General features: G+C 42.5%; 1 protein-coding gene across 3 annotated transcripts in view; it reads right to left on the bottom strand.

Annotated features, from left to right (window-relative positions):
- Positions 1-3,664: 3,664 nt before the first annotated feature.
- The window catches only part of GMCL1 (germ cell-less 1, spermatogenesis associated), a 133,409-nt gene continuing 112,984 nt past the window's right edge, over positions 3,665-24,089 (bottom strand). For 2 of the 3 annotated variants that reach the window (XM_075858516.1, XM_075858515.1), the window contains exons 14-15: positions 17,034-17,121; positions 3,665-4,466 (exon numbers count right to left, since the gene is read on the bottom strand). In XM_075858516.1, the coding sequence (XP_075714631.1) occupies positions 4,338-4,466; positions 17,034-17,121 (217 nt within the window). In that variant the 3' untranslated portion in view covers positions 3,665-4,337. Of the gene's footprint in view, positions 4,467-17,033; positions 17,122-24,089 lie in introns of those variants that run through there. The other variant, XM_075858517.1, reaches the window with a different exon arrangement.

Consider the following 24,089-nt stretch of genomic DNA (forward strand, 5'->3'; position numbering starts at 1 on the left):
TTAAGTCCCTTCTTCTCCTCACACTGAAACAATGTGTGAGGAGACAAAAAGAGGCAGGAGATTTGCTGCCAGAAATGTCAAAATAAAAACAAATGTGATCGCTGTAATAGGTTTTCACAGCGATCACATGTTCAGGAACCAACAGATTCGTCCCTGATACTCTGCCCAGTGCTTTTGGTAACAGCGTGGGCACAGGGCTTTGTGCACGCGATTGTGCGCACACTATATTTTACATTGAAATGCATGTGGTAACCAATCACAGTGATCACATGTTTAGGGACCAAAAGATTGGCCCCTGACACTCTGCCTAGGGCTGTTAGCAACAGCCAGGGCACAGGGCTGTGTGCATGCGATCGTGGATTTCAGAGACCCTGACCGCTGGCCGTAAAAACACAGCCAGCTGTCAGGAACCTGTTAAATTGCTCCTTTTGGAGCGGTTTTCTAGGTCCTGAGTTTTGTCTCCCAGTCGGGTAGTGAGAAGCATGGCCTTCTTTAAATGAGTCTGCAAGCATTCATTCTCCTCTAATAAAGTTACACGTTGTTCCAGTTCATCAGTCCTTGTGGTTTGCAGCATTAATTCCGCAAGTATGTGGTTCAGGGAGGTCTGAATCGTGTCTTCCAATGTCTTTTGCAGGTCTGGAGCTATTTGACATGCAACTTCTTGCGCCAGAGACAATCAATTAAGGTAGTAATTGACCGACCTGCATCACAGCTTTCTAGATGTGGCGACAACTGCATGATAGCGTCCATCTGCATGTTAGCTTGGGACGGCATGGCGGGAGCGAACGACATGAGGTAGGATTCTGTGAGGTACACACCTGAGGGCTTCAGAGTGCTCAGAAGGAGATCACGATCCACATACTAGGCGGTCAGCGCTTCAAATAAATGAGAGCTAGTAACAGGAGTCAAATGTTCGCCGTTTACACAGCTTTTGGAAGATATTTGTCGGGTTTGGAGCAGGCGCTCTCGTTTCCCCTGCTTACACGTCCAGCGCCAGACTGGGAATTTTATTTAAACTTAACTTTTACACAGTAATTGGCTCATCAGCCACAGGGAAAATCAGCCCTATTATAGGGACTACTAGCTTTTATACCCAGCGTTGCTCGGGAGGTTGACTTACGGTATGGATAGAGCAAAAGCTCACTATTTAAATACCTCAGTATGAATCTAATTTCTGCCTCTCAATATGAATTTAATTGCTAGAGAGTGTAAATAATGTTATTGGAAGCATAAAAGAAATGAAGCAATATATTCATTACAGATTTATATAGTGTTGATTTAGGACTGCATGTTTCTATTCCAACGCTTTCTTGTAAACAATGTTTTTTGTCTTTTGATCCGGTGCCAAGATGGAGATTCTTTCCAGTGCCGACTATGGAGCAAGCAAAGGAGGCAAACTTTGTTCAATGTCCAACCAAAAATAACTATTCCCTGATTTTTCCACAGACGAACGGGTGTTATGGTGATCTGTGCAGACGAGCTGTCATTTTACACGTCGCTGTCAAAATACAGCACGTAAAATGACGGCTCGTCAAAAGAAGTGCAGGACACTTCTTGGGACGTTTTTCGAGCAGTTTTCTCAGACTATTGAAAACCGCTCCAAAAACGGCTGTAGAAAACGCTGCGAAAAACACGAGTTGCTTCAAAAAGTCTGAAAATCAGGAGCCATTTTCCCATAAAAACAGCTCCGTATTTTCAGACGTATTTTGTTAATCATGTGAACATACCCTAAGAGTCCTGTACTCCCAGGATCTTGCTGTGGTATCACTTGTAGAAGCACCTGGCAAGTAAAATATTTATAGTGGATTTATTAATTTCTGTCTGAAGTGTCAATTTAAAGATGTAGCCTTCACAACATCATATGACTTGTAGTCACTGAACCAGCAGAGGGCTGCAGTGAGGAACCATCAGAACTCCATGCAGCTTTGGAGATGAACAGAGTATATATGACATGAAGTAAACCGTTACTCAACATTAAACATTGCTTTATAAATCTCCATCTTCTCATTGGTCTTATGACGTTTAAAGATATTCTTCCAATACTAAACATGATATATAGATATACATATATTTAAAAAAAAAATGGAAATACAAACTCTGTAACAAATCATAATTTTCTACCACTATTGCAGTGTTCATTATTCAGCATTAGATAAATTTGTTTCTATCATCGTAATGTGTGCAGATTTCCACTACATAGTAATATGCAGCTGCCACGGTTACAATTTACTTGAAGCACTTCAGGGAAGGAAGGCTCGTCATAAAAAGTGATAGTAACAACGGCAGCAATGACACCAGCCATAAAAGCAGCAATTTACGATGCATAAATTGTGGGGGAAAGTAAAGATGTTTAAAAGGGCATTACTAATGTACAATGTCTTAATGTGCTTTGGGCAAAACATTTTCAGCTAGCCAACATCATCCAAATATATGGTTCAGAGAGCACATAATATTAAAAATAGGATCATTGTCTTTACTCAGCTTTTTATTACAGAATTCGGAATAGACAGTAATGTGTTGTATTGGCACTTAATGCTTAACTATTGAATTTGTAACAGCAAATATATAAATCAAATTAAATAAACCAAACTCCAGAACGGATCTCAGTATTTTAAGCAAAACCCAGAAAAAAAACAAAACATGTTCAATAGAACACTGACCGTACCAACTATCCTACCATTCTTCCCATATCAGTAGGCTACTTAAAGGATATCATTCTGGACACGTAAAGAGATTGCATTACAGATCAGGAAACAAAATTGGTCTGCTTTTTTTCCCACCATAAACTGCACCACCCTTAGGCTATCTTCACGCGGAGTGTTTTGCAGGCAGAAAATTCTGCCTGGAACAATCAGTTCCAGTTTTTTTTTTTAAGTGGTTTTGCACCACACGGGTTTTTTTTTTTTTATAAGCTATCTCTTCAACAGAAAGATGGAATAACCACGAGAAACATAAAAAATCCCGTTTACTTCCGTCTCCCATTGATTTCAATGGGTTTTTTGAGGCGGAAAACACCTCAAGATAGGGCATGTCGATTCTTTTTTCCACAAGCGTTTTTTTTTTGCTCGCGGTAAAAACGCCTCCACCTCCGGCTGAAGTTGACGCCCATTGATTTCAATTGGTGTTGCGGTTTTTGCGGCAGAAAACTGTGTGAACAGGGCCTTATACATGGGAGGTGTCTAGCCCTGTTCATGCGAGTTCTGCAATTCTAAACTGCAATACTAGACCATGGAAAGGAGTGGCGCTGTTTCAGAAGGAAAAAAAAAATCTCATACATTCCCTTTAAAACATCTAGTGCCAAATAAAACATAGGTGTTAGGTGTAAACAGCTAGTCAAACGTTGTACTTCATTAAAGCTGGTAATACAGTGTCATAATTATGGGCCAATGCAACGATCAGGCAGATCCCCATTAAGTGTCTCAGGTGACCAGAATAATATGTTCGAATACCACCTTGAAGTTAGACCCCAACTCTTCTAGCCTGGCAGAATTGCCTAAGAACGGACACGTTGCATGGATCATAGGCATCGGAGAGAAATGTCACCACGTCTGGCCAGTTTAAATGCACTTGAAGAATGACTAGAATGGATCCGAAGGAGAACTGTCCATAGTGAAACAATGATGAGAGTCCATGACTGCCTTAGCAATTATTCATGAATATAGACTTCTATTAAACACTATTCCATCTTTATTATTTGGTTGTAATCCCAAGTGAAATAACAAAACAGTCTGAGAAAAAACATTTGAGGCAGGTCTGCCTGGTTTCTTATACTTTTGATAAGAAGCCAGTGTCAGTCATGTAGTACAGTCTTATTCTATTCTCTATATGCCATCACAGGGTTGGCCGTCTGTAAGATCTTTAAGGCTTGCAGGTGAACATCTTAATAAAAAAAAAAACACAAGAAAGAAATTATGGCAAAACCATGATGCCAAATATTGTACTGCACAACTATTTAACATGTGCAGATTGTAGCTTGGCAGGTGCAATTTAAATAAATAAAAAAAAACTGCAGGAAATATTTCCTGCTTTTCCAAAACATTCACAAGAAAAAAAAAAAAAAAGGAAGGAGAAAAAGACAGCGACTTCATTTCTGAATAAAACGTATATCCCATACAGACACTTGGCTTGCGATGTTCTACATTAGAACCTACATTCTGTAAGAGGTGGTTTTTAGTATTGCATTTCTTACAAAGCTCGCAGCAGATCTGCAGCATACTGTGATATAGGTTTCCTCAAATAGCTTCATCAGCTCTGCTCCTTGCACACAATGGCAAAAAAAAGAAGTGTTCCCTTTTTAATCACTACATATTGGAGGTCTTCATGTAGGCAATAGCAACTTAGAAGTCAGTACTTTCCCCCTGTCCTTCTGACTCCACTCGTTTCTCAGGGGACGTGTACAAGAAGTTGCAGCAGATGTATAAAGGAAACACAAGTAGGCGACTGTCTAGGTTCATCACAACTTGTTCCTATAGGAAGTAATAATGACAGATAAATCAGTAACCTAAAAGAAAACACATCTGAAACAAAGATATGAACAAATTAAGTTTGAGGAGATGTACTCATAGGACAGCCACTCTTCTCTTTTTAACACCATACTTTAAAAATGCAAAGATTAAGGCAGGAATAAGATACCAAATTGATTCAGGTGAAAGAGCTGAACTAGTAGTTCATAGGTGTATGGCTAATAGTGGTCAGGACAAGGACATTTTGTAAGCATGGCCAGGTCCATAAAAGCACAACTTGGCGAGTTGTTTTTTTTTTTTGTAACCTAATCCAGTAACGTATCCAAGAGGAGAAAATGTTTAGGTCTATTACACTTTTTTGGATTCACTTCTGGTTTTAGCTTTTAACCCCTTAGTGACCAGCCCATTTTAGGCCTTAATGACCAAGCTATTTTATTCGTTTTTCTATAGTCGCATTCAAAGAGCTATAACGTTTTTATTTTTTCGTCTACATAGCTGTATGAGGACTTGTTTTTTGCGGGATTAGTTGTGCTTTTTAATGGCACCATTTTTGGGTACATATAATTTTTATATTAACTTTTATTAACCTTTTTGGGGGGGGGATTATAAAAAAAACCTGAAATTCCGCCATTGTTCTATGCGTTTTTAAATTGACGCCGTTCACTGTGCGACGTAATTAACATGTGACCTTTATTCTATGGGTCGGTACGATTACGGCGATACCACATATGTGGAGGTTTTTTTATGTTTTACGACTTTTGCACAATAAAAACACTTTTGAACTAAAATGATTTGTTTTTGCATCGTCGCTTTCCAAGAGCCGTAATTTTTTTATTTTTCCATCAATGTAGTGATTTTTTGGGCTTGTTTTCTGCGGGACAAGACGTAGTTTTGAATGGTACCGTTTTGGGGTACATGGGACTTATTGATTCATGTTTATTATGACTTTTTTGGGGGGCAATGGAAAAAAATTGCAATTTCGCCATAGTTTTTGGCGTTTTTTTTTTACGGTGTTCACTTTGCGGTTTAAATTACATATTAACTTTATTAATGGAGTCATTACGGTCGCGGCGATACCACATATGTGTACTTTTTTTTTTTTTTTACACTTTTACTAAATAAAACCACTTTTTATGGAAAAAAATGGATTTTTTTACTGTACTTTTTATTAATAATCTTTATTTCACTTTGATGACTGATTTTATTAGTCCCACAAGGGGACTTTACTGTGCGATGTTCCGATCGCTGCTATAATGCTCTGGTATACTTCGTATACCAGAGCATTATTGCCTGTCAGTGTAAATCTGACAGGCAATCTGTTAGGACGTGCCTCCGGCGCGTCCTAACAGGCATATGTCCAGGGCAGACCTGGGGGCTTTTATCAGTCCCCCGGCTGCCATGACACCCCATCGGCGGCCCGCGATTGCATTCGCGGGCCGCCGATGGGTGAGAGAGGGAGCGCACTCCCTCTGTAAACAAAGTTAAATGCCGCGGTCGCTATTGACGGCGGCATTTAACGGGTTAAACGGCCGCGATCGAAGTAAACTTCGATCGCGGGCGTTGGAGCAGGAGCTCAGCTGTCAGACAGCAGAGCCCCGGCTCCTGCCTGCACGGGAGACCCGTGCAGGACTTAGACTAGGCTGACGTGAAAAGGCGTCAGCCTAGCCTAAAGCCCAGTAGTGGATCACGTTAAAAGGAGTATTAGTGGTCACTAAGGGGTTAAAAAAAAACAACAAAAAAAAAAAACACATGAAATGACATTTAAGTGTATATATACTGTTAGAGATGAGCGAACTTATGAAAAGTTCGGTTCGGCTGTGTCGCCGAATTTCACGAAAAAGTTCGATTCGGACTGAACTAGTTTTGACCGATCCTGTAATTTCCGTGCGCCGAGCATGGTACTGTCCAGGGTGCTGAAAGAGTTAATGGGCTGCACTAACTCTCAGCAACCTTGACAGTACCATGCTCGGCGCGCGGAAAATAAAATTTTAATGTAATAAACAAAAATAATAACTACGTTCATACTTACATTCCTCCTGTCCGGCCTCCAGCGATGATGTTTCATCCATGTCGCCGCTGCAGCCAATCACAGGCTGTAGTGGCGGTCACACACGTCACGTGACCGCCTCTGCAGCCAATCACAGGCTGCAGCGGCCTCTGCAGCCAATCACAGGATTTGTTTGTAATCGGTTACCGTAGAGACACACATTGTCGTATTTATGACCCGTAATAACGGGCTCATAGACTTCTATTGGCCATGGGTACCTTCCCGTGCAGTTGAAAAAGATAGAACATACATGTCCTATTTCAGGCCGTAATAACGGCACGGGCAGCCCATAGAAGTCTATGGAGATGCCGTAATGACGGGTGGCTACATGTGTGCACCCGTCATTACGGCAGCGTTGCTAGGCGACGTCAGTAAATAGTCACTGTCCAGGGTGCTGAAAGAGTTAACTGATCGGCAGTAACTGTTTCAGCACCCTGGACAGTGAATTCCGATCAGAATATAGAGTAACCTGTAAAAAAAAGGACGTTCATACTTACCGAGAACTTCCCGCTTCCTTCCCCCGGTCTCCCGGCCGTTGCCTTGGTGACGCCTCCCTCTCGACATCCGGTCCGACCTTCCTGGATGACGATTCAGTCCAAGTGACCGCTGCAGACAATCACAGGCCAATCCAGGCTGCAGCCAATCACAGGCTGCAGCGGTCACATTGACTGCCGCGTCATCCCGGGAGGTCGGACTGGATGTCGAGAGGGACGCGTCACCAAGGCAACGGTGACGCGTCCCTCTCTTGACATCCAGCCCAACCTCCCTGGATGACGCGGCAGTCCATGTGATCGCTGCAGCCTGTGATTGGCCTGTAGCGGTCACTTGGACTGAATCGTCATCCCGGGAGGTCGGACTGGAGGAAGAAGCAGGGAGTTATCGGTAAGTAGGAACTTCTATTTTTTTTACACGTTGATGTATATTGTGATCGGAAGTTACTGTCCAGGGTGCTGAAACAGTTACTGCCGATCGTTTAACTCTTTCAGCACCCTGGACAGTGACCATCTCCGCCGGGTTCGGTCAAAACGTGTTCGGCCGAACCCGGTGAAGTTCCGATTTGCTGCGAACTGAACTTTTCCCGATGTTCGGACCGAAACTGGGTTCGGTTGTCCCGGTTCGCTCATCTCTACTGTTAATATAAACTTCTGATGTAGTGGAGACACACCAAAAGATTGTCCGTGATGGTCCAGGTGCCAGGACCACGAGAGATTGATGGAACAAAAAGGACAATTGGGCACAGCTCCGTACTGTGACGTCGGCTCCCATCTGCATTTTTCATCTTTCAATAGAATACACAGCCGTCGACTGCATAGCAAGGGGAGCCATAAAATGTTAATGGGAACCAAAAAGGGGCACAGTGCTTAGCTCTGCGCTTCTGTTCCTTTGCTCTAGTGATTGGTGGAGACCTATAACTCGGACCAGAACCTATATACTTCATAGTGACATGTTAAATGTATATGTAAATGATAGGTACACTTTAAGACTGCACTGCTTAAACCTGGACTTGTTGGGGTACATTAGCAGAGGTTTGTAGGTATGCTACCAAGACTTGATGATTTTTCCCTTTTTTACATAGTTCAGCCACATCACAGATTTGTAGAATAGTTTAATTTGTACACAATTTTCTCTGCTAGACTAAGATCAGACATAGAAGCTCATGACTAGCATCACACCAGACTTCGAGACTAGGAATAGATCGGTCTCAGTCAAGCTTTCTGGATCACACTGATCTTGGTTAGCATTTAAGGAGACGTGTTGTGGTTTCCAAACAGTATGTTTGCAGACATTTTAGTGTGCACCCAATAAATACACAGCAACTGAAAGATACCCAGATCTTCTCTGATCTCTGACAATCCCTCTAGGGGTAGTTTACACGGAGTATTCTGGTGCGGTTTGACGTGGAAACCGCACCAATAAACACCTTCCATTGATTTAAATGGGTGGCGGGAACAAGAAGCGACATACCCTATCTTCGGGTGTTTCCATCTCTGAACTCCCGTTGACATCAATGGGAGGCAGAGAAAACGCTGGAAAAGACTGAACAGGGCCTTAAGTTGCAGCCATATAGAATAGCTGCAGCAGTGCTTAAAAAAAAAAGCCAACACTGAGGAAAATAAAACCGCAGGTACACAATACCCAAAGCAGTGAGACATAATGGAAACCTGACCAGGAATACATAAATACATACTTCCCACCCTATTAACTCCTAATTGGTTTTCCCTAACAGGATTCCGTACTCCCGACCACCTTGTCCGTCAGTGACTGGGTAGCAGCGAGTGCAAGTGAAGGTAGGACAGGGGTCACGGATCCGCTTTCTAGAAATAGATTTGGGTTTTAGAGGTGGTACCCGCATCTATCAGACAATTAGGACATTCTGTGGATATGTCACAAACGTCCAAGATGGGAAAACCCCTCTAACAGGGTATATGACAATGTGTTTTCTAAACCACACTATGCCTTTGCGTACCATGACATAATAGCACATGGTGCTGGGAGGAATGTATGGCGCGTGCTCCATACACTGCGGGTGTCAGATGTTTTACAGCTGACACCCGGGACTAACTGCCAGCAACAGCGATCGCGCTGTTCCTGACAGTTTAACCCGTCAAATGCTGCGGTCAATCGCAACTGCAGCAACTGAAGTGTTATCAAGAGGGGGACAGCCCCCTCTGACAGCTCATCCCCACCCCCAACGTGATCGTGGGGAGTCTGTGGTTATCATCGCAGCCCAGGGGCCTAATGAAGGCCCCAATGTCTGCCTTCTCTCTGCCTCTGTTAAGCACTGCCTGTAGGATATACTGCAATAAATTAGTAACGATTGCTGGGTCAAGTCACCTAGTAGAATATGTAAAAAAAAAAAAAAAAAAAGTAAAAAAACACAATTGGTATTGCTGCGTCCATTAAAAAAAAAAAAAAAAATAAAAAAAAGATTCGGAGTTTTTACAATATACCTTTATTTAACACGATCAGTGATTGCCATAAAAAAAAAAAAATGCCAGAATCGCTGTTTTATTTTGGTTAACTTTGCGGTCACAACGCTCAATGAAAAAAATAAAGTTCTCTCAGAATGTGGTGACAACCACTTTAACAGTTATTTAAAAAAAAAAAAGAAAAGTAGTAAAACAAAAATATATAAATTTGGTATCACCGTAATTGTAGTGAGCTGCAGAATGTTATGTTGCTGTTTTTATCACCTGATGAAAACCGTAAATACTAAACCCAAAAAACAATAGAGGAATTGCAGTTTTTCCCACTTTGTCCGCAAAAGATTTTTCTTTGTTTTCCAGTACATTATTTGGTACAATTAATAGTGCCAATAGAAACTACAACTCGTCCCGCGAAAAATAAACCCTTACACCACTCTGACGGAAAAATAAAAAAAAGCTATGGCTCTTGAAAGGCGGGGAGTGAAACGTAAAAGCAAAAAAAAAAAAAAACGCCTCAGTCCCAAAGCATCTCAGCCCCTGGAGCATCAGGCTACATAGGTTCAGCAGAGATTCTAACAAGGAAGGGAAATGGATTAAAATTCTTAAAAAAAAAAAAGGGAAAAAAAACCAACCCTGTATTTTAGTCACCTTAGCGCTTAAAAAAAAAGGAAAAATGTAATAAATAAAAAGTGATCAAAAAGTTGTATGTACGATCGGGCGTGGCTTGGACATGGCGCTGACCAGACGTGCTGCCTGAGAGCTCCGTTCCTGCGCTTCCCTAACACGATCATAAGCTCCTCTATAAGCAGAATTATACCTACTTGATGGTCAGGAAGACCAAGGCTACCACGGGGACTCCTTACCTTACGAGGCAGATGTCTTCAGCCGGCTCCATTCAGCGTTATCTCTCGGAAGCTGCTGCTGGAGCACTTCCCAAGATGGCGCCGCTGGAGGGGAGACGAGATGGCGCCGGGACTCCGCTTGCAGGGGGGATGTCATCTGCGACTACTGCTGCTGTATCAGGTACCCTCTCCTCAGCTCCTGGTCCTTCGGGGTAGTCTCCTTCCCTGCTGGTTAGGGAAGAGCGGTATCCTTCTGAGGTGATGCCGGCGCCTCCTGCCCTGGACCGTTTACCACGTGGTGTCTGTCATGGCGTCCTGGTCTCCCCTTCTTCATCCCCCCATGTGCTGGAACCTGCATCGCTGCCTGCCTTGTCTCCCATGGATCAGAATACCCATCTCTCTCCGCCTGTAGCTGGATCTGCTGTCCTGGGGAAAGATTTACAGGCCTTGAGACTACAGCTCTCTACATTACCCACTAAACAGGACATGGAGCGCTATGTAAATCGTCTGGAGACGACTTATAAGTCAGAGATACAATCTCTCACCACTAATCTCTCTCAATTGTCCGATCAAGTGCAACGTATGGAGGGGGATATTTCCACTGTTACACAGCAACAAGCTTCCCATGCAGATCATTTGGATCAACACAGCAGATTCAAATGCTCTTTAACATAGCTGAAGATCACGAAAATCGGAAATCGCCGTAATAATATTCGGCTTCGGGGCATTCCGGAGGATGTTTCTCCTGGGCAACTCATGCCCGCTTTACAGTCTCTGTTTAACTCCTTACTGGAGCGTCCTGCTGGTGATCCTCTGGAGCTGGATAGAGCTCACAGGACTCTTGGCCCTCGTAATCCGGATCCTGATAGGCCTAGAGATGTTCTGTGCCGTGTTCATTTTTTCTCTATCAAAGAGCAGATTATGAGGAAGGCCCGTGATAAAGGCGAAGTTCTATTGAATGGTGTCAAGATCCAGCTGCTGTCTGACCTGTCCAGGATGACCCTGGATAAACGTAGTGTGCTGCGTCCTCTACTGGATGTCCTAAGAGAGCATGAGATCTTACTCGTGGGGTCACCCCTTCCAGCTGCAGGTTCGCAAGTATGGAGGGTTGCTGATCGTTAGAGACCCGGGTGATGTTCCTGCTTTTTGCACTGCTCTCCATTTACCCAGAGTTTCTCTTCCGGATTGGCCTTATGTTCCACCTCCACGATCGCGCAGGCGGGGTCGTTCTCCTGCATCTCCTATGGGGAGTCATGGTGGTCGTCCTGCTGATCCGGTGTGATACCTTCCCGATGTCTCCGCCACAGTTTGCTGTTGGATTTTAATTTTTTGTGTCCATTAATAGGAGGCTGTTGACTGCTGTGTTTCACTGAGGAGACTGCCGCCTGTTTTTCTTTTTTTCTTGTTCTAGGTGGTTACTGCCGGATCACAGGCGGGCCACTTGCTGGTGGTCGCTTGTTGCTAATGAGCTAGAAGATTTACTTAAATGTGAATGTTTATATTTTTCTTATTTCTTTTTTATTATTTGCCTGTATGTACATTTATTCTGACAAGGAATGTATTCAGGGGAGTTCTTTGCTGGGGTTTCTCTATGCTCCTGATAATGCTGTATACCCTTTGTTAGTAATCTTGGGTTGTAATTCCAAATGCCTTGGTTTTTCTTTTCCTTCTTATTTTATATCTTTATTTAGCTATGTTTATTTTGTCAATGGGTTGGGGGGCGCGGGGCGATGGCTAGTCCTTGTCCTGACACTTCTCCTCTTAGGGACTCACTGGATGTATCCGGTGTCTACTTGCTTGTTTTCTCCTGGATTAGATCAAGGAGTGGGTGATTGTTTTGCCTGTTTGTCCGTCTTTGTTGTCGTGGTTTCCCTTCCCTATTTGTCTTGTCTTTTTCTTCGGTGCCTTAGCTCGTATTATTGGCTTGGTCATTTTTAGTGCAGTGGAGATGGCACAGTTGAAGGTCTGTACTTTTAATGCTAGAGGACTTAACGTCCCTGAAAAACGCTCGCAGATCCTGTATAACATGCAACGAGCGGGTGCATATACTATTCTTACAAGAGACTCATTTTCAGGTGGGCCATACACCCCAGTTTACTAAATCGATACTATCCTACTTGGTTTCACAGTGCCAACCCGGAGTCCAAGTCCAAGGGTGCTAGTATAGGTCTTCATAAAATCGCTCTCTCACAAGACCGTAGATGTCCTTGTCGACCCGGGTGGTCATTATGTTTTTCTTAAATTGTCCATCCAGAATATGATCTTCACGTTGGCTAATTTGTATCTCCCTAATCAGGATCAGGCTCGGGTGTGCAGACTGTTTTTAAAGAAATTGGAGGAGTTTTCGGAGGGGGTTTTAATTGTGGGAGGTGATTTTAATCCGACGTTTGATTATAGGTTTGATACCTCCTCGGGCAGGTCTGCTGTTCCTAAATCACACATGGTGGCGTTGAAGAACACGATGCACTCCATGCAATTGATTGACATGTGGAGGATTCTCCAACCTCAGGCAAGAGAGTATACTTATTTCTCCCCATTGCACAATATCTACAGTCGTCTAGACGCCTTTCTGGCTAGGCACCACTTGCTTACCTGGCATCCTACTTCTGCGGTGGGTCCTATGGTGTGGTCAGATCATGCCCCTGTATTTTTGTCGCTTACGTTTCCTAATTCGGTGCCCAACTTTGTCATGGAAAATGAATGACAATTTATTGCGAGACGCAGTCTGTGTATCTGCTCTTAAGGACACGCTTAATGTCTTTTTTGAAGTTCACGCGCGTGACTACACCTCTTCCACTCCGGTGGGAAGCACTGAAATGTGTAGTTCGAGGAGTCCTGATAAAGCAGGGGGCACGTTTAAAGAGAGAAAGGGGGGTAGCTATTGCACGGCACCTTGATCAGATACGGGATTTGGAATCCTGTCATAAACGCGATCCCACACAGGTTTTCTCGGACCTTAGCATAGCGAGAGAATCATTGCATTCTCTACTAGACCTGTCACACGCTAGGTTCAGGGATCGGATGCGGAAGCATTCTTATGAATTTGCAGACAAATGTGGTAGGTCTCTGGCGTAGATTTTACATCCCCGTACACAGGCGTCATACATTCCTAAAATGATGTCTCCCACTGGCGGTGAAGTTCATGATCCGGTTGGCATTACTGATTGTTTCAGACAAGATTACTCTGCCTTGTATAATCTCAAAGGACATTTTCATGATGTGCCGGCAGATTTGTTGCGGGACAAAATTAACCAGTATGTACAGGACACTGCTCTACCGTCCTTGGGGGATGGGGAGGCTTTGGGACTTGGAGGATTTCTTGGAATCCGTGGAGTGTACAATTGGAGACTCTCCTTTGGGCAAAAGCCCAGGCCCGGATGGGTTTAACACTAAATTTTATAAGACATTTAAAGATCAACTTGCTCCCTTTTTGACGAAAGTCTTTAATTCAGTGTCTTCCTCTTGTCCCTTTGCGCCTCAGTTCCTCAAGGCTCATATTACCCTTCTCCCAAAACCGGGTAAGGATCCTACGATATGCGCAAACTTTAGGCCCATCTCGCTGATCAATGTCGATGTAAAGCTCTTTGCGAAACGGCTTGCCTCTCGCCTCTCTCCGTTATTGCCTGGCCTGATCATGGATGATCAGGTGGGGTTTGTACGTGGTAGAGAATCTCGGGAGAATACCAACAAGACCCTTCTTTTAACGTCATATTGCCAATCACGTAAAATACCGATGTGTCTCCTCTCAGTTGATGGCGAAAAGGCTTTTGACAGGGTGCACTGGATGTTTCTTCGTAGTGTCTTGATACAGGTTGGCCTTGGCACCACTATGGTGGACAGGATTATGGCATTGTACGGTGGGCCTACAGTTCGCGATCGAGTTAACGGTCTCTTATCTGACTTTGTCTATTACTAATGGCACGCGACAGGGGTGCCCACTCTCGCCTCTACTGTATGTTTTGGTCATGGAACACCTGGCCGTGGCACTACGGAGGAACCCTAACATTAATGGCATATGTGTTGGCGCACAGCATCACAAACTCGCATTCTATGCTGATGATCTGCTTGTATCCATCACGACTCCTATGATTTCTTTGCCATCTTTGACTGGGGAGTTTGAGCGGTTTGGGCATTTGAGTAATTTTAAAGTTACTCTAAATCGGAGGCACTGAATATATCTCTGGATGCTCCTCTTGCTGCTCATCTCGCTGGGGTTTTCCAGTTTAAGTGGCAATCTAAGTCTTTAAAATACCTTGGGCTACATATCCCTACACATTTGTCTGACCGGTTTACCTTGAATTACACACCTATCTTACAACGTACTTTGAGGGAATTGACGGCGTATGGCGGGAGCCGCAGGTCATGGTTTGGGCGTATTAACGCTGTCAAAATGGATATCTTGCCCAAATTCCTATACATCTTTCAGACCGTCCCGTGTTTGTTCCAGTCCTTACATAGGGCCATAGCCAAATTTGTATGGGGGTGCTCTAAGCGGCGCATTCGATTTTCTGTCCTTAGCCGACCGAAACTGCGAGGGGGGCGCGGGTTTGCCAGACTAAGCGTTATCATCAAGCTGCGATCCTCATGCATGTGGTGGATTGGTTCCTATCAGATGCCGGTAAGCAATGGGTGCGCATTGAGAAGGGAATGTCTTCTCTCGCCTTGTCCTCCTTGACGTGGTTGACTGCCTCCCAGCGACCAACGTCTTCTTTGCCTTTCCTCACATGTCAATTTCTTGTCGTTTGGGAGCTGATCATTGGTACTCTGGACCTTGTTCACCGTCCGGGTCCTATGACTCCCCTTTTTGATAACCCTTCCTTCTCTCCGGCGGTGGGTGTGGATACATTCCTCTGTTGGGAGAGACGGGGCAGTGGATGTCTGGCTCAGACCCTTACACCTGATGGTTCAATCTAGTCACTGACTGCTGTCTCTGAGGCCTGCCCAGGGAGACGATCAATATGGTGGTCTTATTTTCAGCTGCGCTCCCATCTCTCTTCCATGGGTGATTGTCTTGTGTTGCTACAGGATAAGACTCCTCTGGAACATTATCTGTCCCTTATCTCTGCTCCGTCTCACACACTGTCTCATTTACATGGTGTCCTCCAACCTAGATATTCTTACTCTCAGTTGACATTCACTGCAGCTTGGGATGGGGAAATGGGAGTTCGGCACTCTGAGGAGGAATGGGGAATTCATTCTTGCTGGCTCATAAATTACCGACTTCGTGTTTTGCTCAGGAGAAGAACTATAAGATACTTACCAGATGGTACCGCTGTCCTTCCGTTTTACATAGGATCTTTCTTAATGTGTCTGCCGACTGTTGGAGGTGTGGGGAGGCTCCTGGAACTATGTTGCATATTTGGTGGGATTGCCCCAAGCTCCGGCCCTTTTGGGGAAATTTTTTTGATCTCGGCAACAAACTTTTTGGCACTGAAGTGCCTACCTCGGCTTCTGTTGGGTTGCTTTCCATGGTTCCTGGATCACTCCCACACCTCAAAAAGGGGGTCTTTAGGAATTTTCTGACTGCAGCTAGAACGGTCATCCCACGTCATTGGAAGTCTAGTACTGTGCCTTCTTTGAAGGAATGGGTAACGGAGCTGAATGGAATTAGGAGGATGGAGGAGCTAAAGTCTGCTGATCGGGGTACATCAGAGATCTTTGCTCGTACCTGTTCTATCTGGTCTGGATTCCGGGGTGGTGCTGATCTGCCTCTGGCTGGATAGCCTTTTCTGTTGACTGATCATATAGCCAAAACTGCGTGCTTTTGTCTGTTTGTGTTTCCCTTGATTGTCTTGTGTTTATGTAACCTTGGGTTGAAATTGCACTTAACCGTGTCATTATTGCTCGTTTGTTTTGGGACTGGTTTCCCTACATTTTGCACTACCTTTGATGTAAATTGGGTATTGATAATTGCCATTAGCTGTTATTATCTTCTTCCCATTGCTTCGGTGGCTGGGAGGCTACCTCCCACCAACATTCATATGTTTTTGTAACATTTTATACAGTCTGAATTTATTATGTTGCACTGCGTGCACACTTTTGCAATTTTGCGAGATGTTTTATATGCTGTTATGTTTTCTACTCTAATAAGATTGTTTTGATAAAGAACAAAAAAAAAAAGTTGTATGTACCAAAAAAGTTAGGGCTTTCAGAATGCAGTGAAACAAAATTTTAACAATGTGTCGTTTTTGCCGCACTAGGAAAGCCATAAAAAAAAAAACTGAACCCAAAAAACATTAACGGAATCAGTTTTTCCAGATTCCACCGCAAAGATTTTATTTTCAGTTTCCCAATACATTACATGGTGCTTTAAATAGTACCAATAGAAACTATAACTCCTCCGCAAAAAAAGAAGCCCTCACACCACTCCATTGATTGAAAAATAAAAAATAAAAGTTATGGCTGAGTGTGGGGCGAGTGAAATACCCCCAGGAGGGGTGAAAATTTCTCTGTTGCGAAAGCCATAAGGTAGCCTTAGTGACCTAAATGCCTCCCCCCCCCCCCCTAAAACACACATCTCTGTGCTAACAAGATATTTCACAAATGCATAAATTAGTGCATGTGAAGAATATCTAAAACAAAAAGCTATTCATTTGTCATATTAACAGTGTATTCGAAGTCCCTGTCAACTTCCCTCCCCCTGTGATCTCATTAATGCCAGCGTGCTTCTCAACACCTATTTATAGCTTGGCCTCCTTACAAAAAAGAACAGGGGCTGGGGATAGTTTGACAACAAATTGAACATAATACATACCTGATCTTTCTCAAGGCTGAGGATCTGATAGCCACTAGTTCGACTGCAGAGGACTTTACCGTTGGGATCAAACGACACCAAACGTAACCTGTGAATACAAAAAGGTCTATGTTACCACTTACCAGGACGGAAGAAAAAACAAAAAAACAGTCGGTTATTGCTCAATACTGAAGATGACTGTCCTCCCTAGTATACTTTCTTTATTACAGGCCCTTCCTATCCATACTCCTCGTTCTCTCTTAACAAAATTGCCTCCCTGTTCACCAAGTTTATTTGGAATAGCAAACCAGTCAGAATCTCTAAGTCGCTCCTTTATAGACATAAGCAAAACGGGGGAGTTGGTCTGTCCGACGTTTATGCCTACTTTAGAGCCACACACCTCACCAGGTTGGTAGACTGGCATAGTGATGCGGAAACTAAACTATGGATCTCTCTAGTCTTTCTTCCCCTACCATTTTCAGATCATACCCTGGCAATTTTCCCCCTGTGTTTTAAGTAAATGGGAAAATTACTATATATTCTCGTTAGAGAGTTGGAGAAAAGTTAGTCTAACGCATGGGTCGCCTGTATCAACCAGCATCCAAGAAGCGGGATACAAACTCTTATCTAGATGCTATGTTCCATCGAAACTACGTTTCCTCACAATGTTGGCGATGCCAAACTGAAAAGGGTACCATCCTACATACCTTCTGGGACTGTCCAGGGTTGCTACTTTTATGGCGAGAGGTTTGGAGAATCGCTTCCTCCTTCTCTAACAATTTTTTTTCTTTAACACAGAAGGTTTCACCAGAGAAATGCAACTCAATATTTATTGCCCAGATTCTGCAGTTTTTAGATATATCATACATGTGGCCCTAGTGTGCTAATGGACTGAAGCAGAGGCATTGGAAACACCTAGTGCCTAAAATATATAAAAAGGAGGCCCCCAAAATCCACCATGTCGGGTTTGAAGAGGTCTTGTGGTGCCAAAACATAGGAAACATTGACAGAGAAATTTTGAAACCACTTTTTTTGTTGATACCTTCTCATTGATGTATTTTGGGTTTCACAATAAATTAGTTACTTTATGTTTCTACCAAGGGATTTTTTTTTTTCTCTCTGGCATTGTAGGTTTATTCTTGAGGAATCTATATAGCATTTAGACCCCGCAGATCTTTAAAAAATTATTGGAATTAGGCCGTGAAAACCTAAATCTAAATTGTTCCACTAAAATGTTGATTTTTTCATTCTCACAAGGCGTAAAAAAAAAAAAAAAAAAAAGGAGGAAAAGCACACCAACCTTGGACACACGGCAGGGCTCAGAAAGGCAGGAGTGCCATTTCGAATGCAGGTTTTGCTGTATTGGTTTTTGGCGCCATGTTGCATTTGCAGAGCCCCTTGAGGTACTAGTACAGTGGAGACACTTTAAAAGTGACAACATTTTGGAAACTACACTCCTCTGGGCATTTGTTTAGGGTGTAGTAGTAAGCATTTTGACCCCACAGGTGTTTCATAGAGTTTATTAGAATTAGGCCGTGAAAATGAAATTTATAAAAAAAAAAAAAAAAAAAAAAAAAAAAAAAGTGCAGGATGACTTGTTAATTTCGTTGAATTTCAGTTTCGTGTTCTTTTTCAATTAGTTGCCCAGCCCTACCGGGTATGGTAATGACATTTGTGGTCTTAAACTGCTGTTTGTGCACACTGTAGGGTTCAGAAGGGAGGGAGCGCCATTTGAGTGCAGATTTGACTTGGCAGCAAAAACACCAAAACAGAACTCTTATTTCAGTTTATAATGTGGGGGCATAATGTAAGCTGTGCGGAGTACACCTGGGTAGAATAAGGCAGTATAACAACGCAGTAAAATAATCCACAGATGTGAGGCCAGTGTTGCACTGATAAATGGTGCCCAATCTTACCCCCCTTTTGGAACATACCGTGTCGCCATATTCAGAGATCCAAACCTTTTTATTTTTTTGTCGATGGAGCGGTGTTAGGGCTTATTTACAAAAACTTAAAGTTTTTTTTTTAATGTTTTACAGCATTTGCACAATAAAATAATTATTTTTTTGTAAATCTTTTTGTGTCACCATATTCTGATATTCTAAGAGCCATAACTTGAATTTTTCTGTCAAGAAAGCTGTGTGAGCTAGTTTTTTGTGGGATGGGCTGCAGTTTTTGTCTATCATTTTAGAGAAAAGACAACAGATTCCATTTTTTTGGGAGGGGAGGGATCAAAAAAAACAAACAAAAACTGCAATTCTGGCCTTGTTTTTTTTTTATGGCGTTCACCGTGCAGGAAAGTCATCATAGTTTGGGTCGCTACGAACGCGTTGATACAAAAATGTGTGTACTTTTCTGAATGTTTACGTTTTTTCCCTATAACAAAACTTAAAAATAGCCTTTATTTTAACTTGACTTATATTTTTATGCTTTTGTACAAAAACATTTTTATTACCTTTTTTTGTCCCACTAGGGAACTTGAAGGCCTGCACCGCTGATCTCTATTCTGATACATTGCACTCCCTACGTAGTGCAATGCATTAGAGTTGTAATGGACACACTGAACAAAATCCTAATAAGTCCTGCCCAATAGGCTTCCGTACTCAGCCGACTAGGAGGATATTGTTAAGTCTCTATAGCAACCATCGGAAACACCTTGATTGCATCGCGGGGGTGCCGATCAGCTACAAACCACCTCGATTTTGACTGCAGAATCTAGGATTATTGGTGGGCTAGCTCCTGTTCCTAAAGCTGATGCAAACAGGCACTAAGTCATTGACCGCAACAACGTAACTATACGATGTATGTCATTAAGGGTTTAAAGTAAATCTTTGTATTCAACATGACATTTTTTCTTCCAATTCTTTGTGGGGAGTTTCCAGTTATGCCTTGTGAAAATATGTAAACAGACACCTGGGTCTACCAAGTTGGGGGGGCAAGGTGTCCCTTCATTGTCTTAAACAGTCAGCACGGATTAGACAATTCAGATTTAAGTCAAGGAGAATGGTAACACCCATTTGTCAATTTATTTATAAATTTCAGGAGGAATTAAAGAGGCACGACACAAAGCACAGTTCTAAGAAAAGAAACACCAATTTATTTATTTTTTAATGACAATACAAGCATGTACTAAAACAGGACATGTCAGGTGAGCAGACAGGTCTTCTTTAACCCCTTCCCTCTTTAGCCACTTTTGACCTTCCTGACCGAGCCTCATTTTTCAAATCTGACATGTGTCACTTTATGTGGTAATAACTCCGGAATGCTTTCACCTATCCAAGCGATTCTGAGATTGTTTTCTCGTGACACATTGGACTTTATGTTACTGGCAAAATTTGCTCGATATGTTCAGTATTTAATTGTGAAAAACACCAAAATTTAGCGAAAAATTGCAAAAATTAGCATTTTTCTCAATTTAAATGTATCTGCTTGTAAGACAGGCAGTTATACCACCCAAAATTGTTGCTAATTAACATCACCCATATGTCTACTTTAGATTGGCATCGTTTTTTGAACATCCTTTTATTTTTCTATGACCTCACAAGGCTTAGAACTTTAGCAGCAATTTCTCACATTTTCAAGAAAATTTCAAAAGGCCATTTTTACAGGGGCCAGTTCAGTTGTGAAGTGGCTTTGAGGGCCTTATATATTAGAAACCCCCAAAAAGTCACCCCATTTTAAAAACTTCACCCCTCAAAGTATTCAAAACAGCATTTAGAAAATGTCTTAACCCTTTACACATGTCACAGGAATTAAAGCAATGTAGAGGTGAATTTTACAAATTTCATATTTTTTTGCAGAAATAAATTTTTAGTACAATTTTTTTTATAACACAGTAGGTTTTACCAGACAAATGCAACTCACTATTTGTTGCCCAGTTTCTACAGTTTTAGGAAATATCCCACATGTGGCCGTAGCGTGCTACTGGACTGAAGCATCAGCCTCAGAAGCAAAGGAGCACCTGGTGGATTTTGGGGCCTTATTTTTGTTAGAATAAATTTTAGGCACCATGTCAGGTTTGAAGGGCTCTTGCGGTGCCAAAACAGTCAAAATCCCCCAAAAGTGACCCCATCTGGGAAACTACACACCTCAAGGAAATTATCTAGGGGTACAGTGAGCATTTTGACCGCACAGCTTTTTTACAGAAATTATTAGAAGTAGGCCGTGAAAATTAAAATCAACATTTCTTCAAAGAAAATGTAGGTTTAGCGATTTTTTTTCTCATTTTCACAAAGACTAAAGGAGAAAAAGCACCGTAAAATTTGTAAAGCAATTTCTCCCGAGTAAAACAATACCCCACATGTGGTAATAACCGGTTGTTTGGAGACACGGCGAGGCTGAGAAGGGAAAGAGCGCTATTTGGCTTTTGGAGCTCAAGTTTAGCAGGAATGGTTTGTGGAGGCCATGTCACATTTACAAAGCCCCTGAGGGGACAAAACAGTGGAAACCCCCCACAGGTGACCCCATTTTGGAAACTACGCCCATTGAGGAAATTATCTAGGGGTATAGTGAGCGTTTTGACCCAACAGGTTTTTTGCATAAATTATTGGAAATAGGCCCTGAAAATGACAATCTACATTTTTTCAAAGAAAATGTAGGTTTAGCTAATTTTTTCTCATTTCCACAAGGACTGAAGGAGAAAAAGCACCGTAAAATTTGTAAACCAATCTCTCCCGAGTAAAACAATGCCCCACATGTGGTAATAAACGGTTGTTTGGAGACACGGCAGGGCTGAGAAGGGAAAGAGCGCTATTTGGATTTGGAGATCACATTGAGCAGGAATGGTTTGCGGGGGTCATGTCACATTTGCAAAGCCCCTGAGCGGAAAAAACAATGAAAACGCCCAAAAAGTGACACCATTTAGGAAACTACACCTCTTGAGGAATTCATCTAGGGGCGTAGTGAGCATTTTGACCCCACAGATGTTTCATAGAATTTATTAGAATTGGGCAGTGAAAATAAAAACAATCCTTTTTCTTCAATAAGACGTAGCTTTAGCGCAAAGTTTTTCATTTTCGCAACAAATAAAGGAAAAAAAGAACCCAACATTTGTTAAGCAATTTCTACCGAGTACGGCAATAGCCCATATGTGGTCATAAACTGCTGTTTGGGCACACGGCAGGGCTCAGAAGGGAAGGACCGCCATTTGGAGTGCAGATGTTTCTGGATTGGTTTCTGGGTGCCTGTGGGCCCAAAACAGTGGAAACCCCCCAGAAGTGACCCCATTTTGGAAACTACACCCCTCAATGCATTTACCTACGGGTGTAGTGAGCATGTTAACCCTGCAGGTGTTTTGTAGAAATTAGTGTGAACTCGATGTTGCAGAGTGAAAATGGGATTTTTTCCACAGATATGTGGACAATATGTGGTGCCCAGCTTGTGCCACCATAACGAGACAGCTCTCTAATTATTATGCTGGGTTTCCTGGTTTTAGAAACACCCTACATGTGGCCCTAATCTCTTGCCTGGACAGTCGATCAGGCTCAGGAGTGAAAGCGTACCATGTAAAATTGAGGCCTAATTTGGCGATTTACAAAGTATTGGTTCACAACTGCAGAGGCTCAGATGTGAAATAATAAAAATAAACCCCTGGGAAGTGACCCCATTATGGAAACTGCACCCCTCAAGGCATTTATTAAGGGGTGTAGTGAGCATTTTCACCCCACAGATCTTTTCCATAAATGAATGCGCTGTGGATGGTGCAAATTAAAAATTTATATTTTTCCCTAGATATGCCATTCAGTGGCAAATATGTCGTGCCCAGCTTATGCCACTGGAGACACACACCCCAAATATTGCTAAAAGGGTTCTCCCGGGTATGACGATGCCATATATGTGGAAGGAAACTGCTGTTTGGGCCGCTGTAGGGTTCAGATGGGAGGGAACGCCATTTGGCTTTTGGAGCGTGGATTTTGCTTGGTAGTAGTTTTGTTTGGAGTCTTACTGGTGTTTCCGTTTATAATGTAGGGCATATGTAAGCCGGGCGGAGTATATAAGGGGCATAGTCAGGTGGTATAATAATGGGGTAAAAAAAAAACAATAAAATAATCCATAGATGTGTGTTACGCTGTGAAGCAATCCTTTCCGCACAGGCCGGTGTCGCACTGATAAATGGTGTCATTTCTTATCCCCCTTTTGGTCCACACTCCGCACCTTTTGTAGTTTGGAGAATTTTGCTGGGAAAGTGTTGTCCTGGTATAATACGGGCACCCTCGCTTCCAGCAGATATGTTTGGGCCCTCCCTTTCCTGGTTCCCTAATTTTAGGTCCTTGAAAAATCGCCTCTTCAAACAGAAGAAATGTTCCCCTCGGGCACAACTGCATATTTTTTTATTTCCTGACTTATTGGAGCCATAACTAATTTTATTTTTCATAGACGTAGCGGTATGAGGGCTGGTTTGTTGCGGGACGAGCTGTAGTTATTATTGGTACCATTTTGGGGTACATGCAACTTTTTGATCACCTTTTATCCTATTTTTTGGGATGCCAGGTAAACAAAAAAACGCAATTCTGGCACAGCTTTTTTCGGTTTTTTTTTATACAGCGTTCACCATGCGTTATAAATTACATGTTAACTTTACTCTGCGGGTCAGTACGATTCCGGCGATACCTAATTTATAGAACTTTTTCATGTTTTACAACTTTTTGCACAATAAAATTACTTTTGTAAAAAGAATGTATTTTTTCTGTCGCCAAGTTGTGAGAACCATAACTTTTTAATTTTTTTGTCGACGGAGGTGTATGAGGGCTTGTTTTTTGCGGGACGAGCTATAGTTTTTATAGGTACCATTTTTGGATACGTGCGACTTTTTGATCACTTTTTATTCTAATATTTGTAGGGCAAAGTGACCAAAAAACAGAAACTCTGGTAACGTTTTTTACGGTTTTTTTTACGCTGTTCACCGCGTGCAATAAATAATATCATATTTTGATACCTCCGGTCGTTATGGTCGTGGCGATACCAAATACATATGGTTTATTATTATTTTTCAATAATAAAGGACTTGATAAGAGTAAAAGGGGGATTGTGTTTTATTTGATTACTTGAAACTTTTACTGTTTTCAAACTTTTATTTTG

This window comes from Rhinoderma darwinii, chromosome 3 (genome assembly GCF_050947455.1).
Source record: "Rhinoderma darwinii isolate aRhiDar2 chromosome 3, aRhiDar2.hap1, whole genome shotgun sequence".
NCBI lineage: Eukaryota > Metazoa > Chordata > Amphibia > Anura > Rhinodermatidae > Rhinoderma > Rhinoderma darwinii.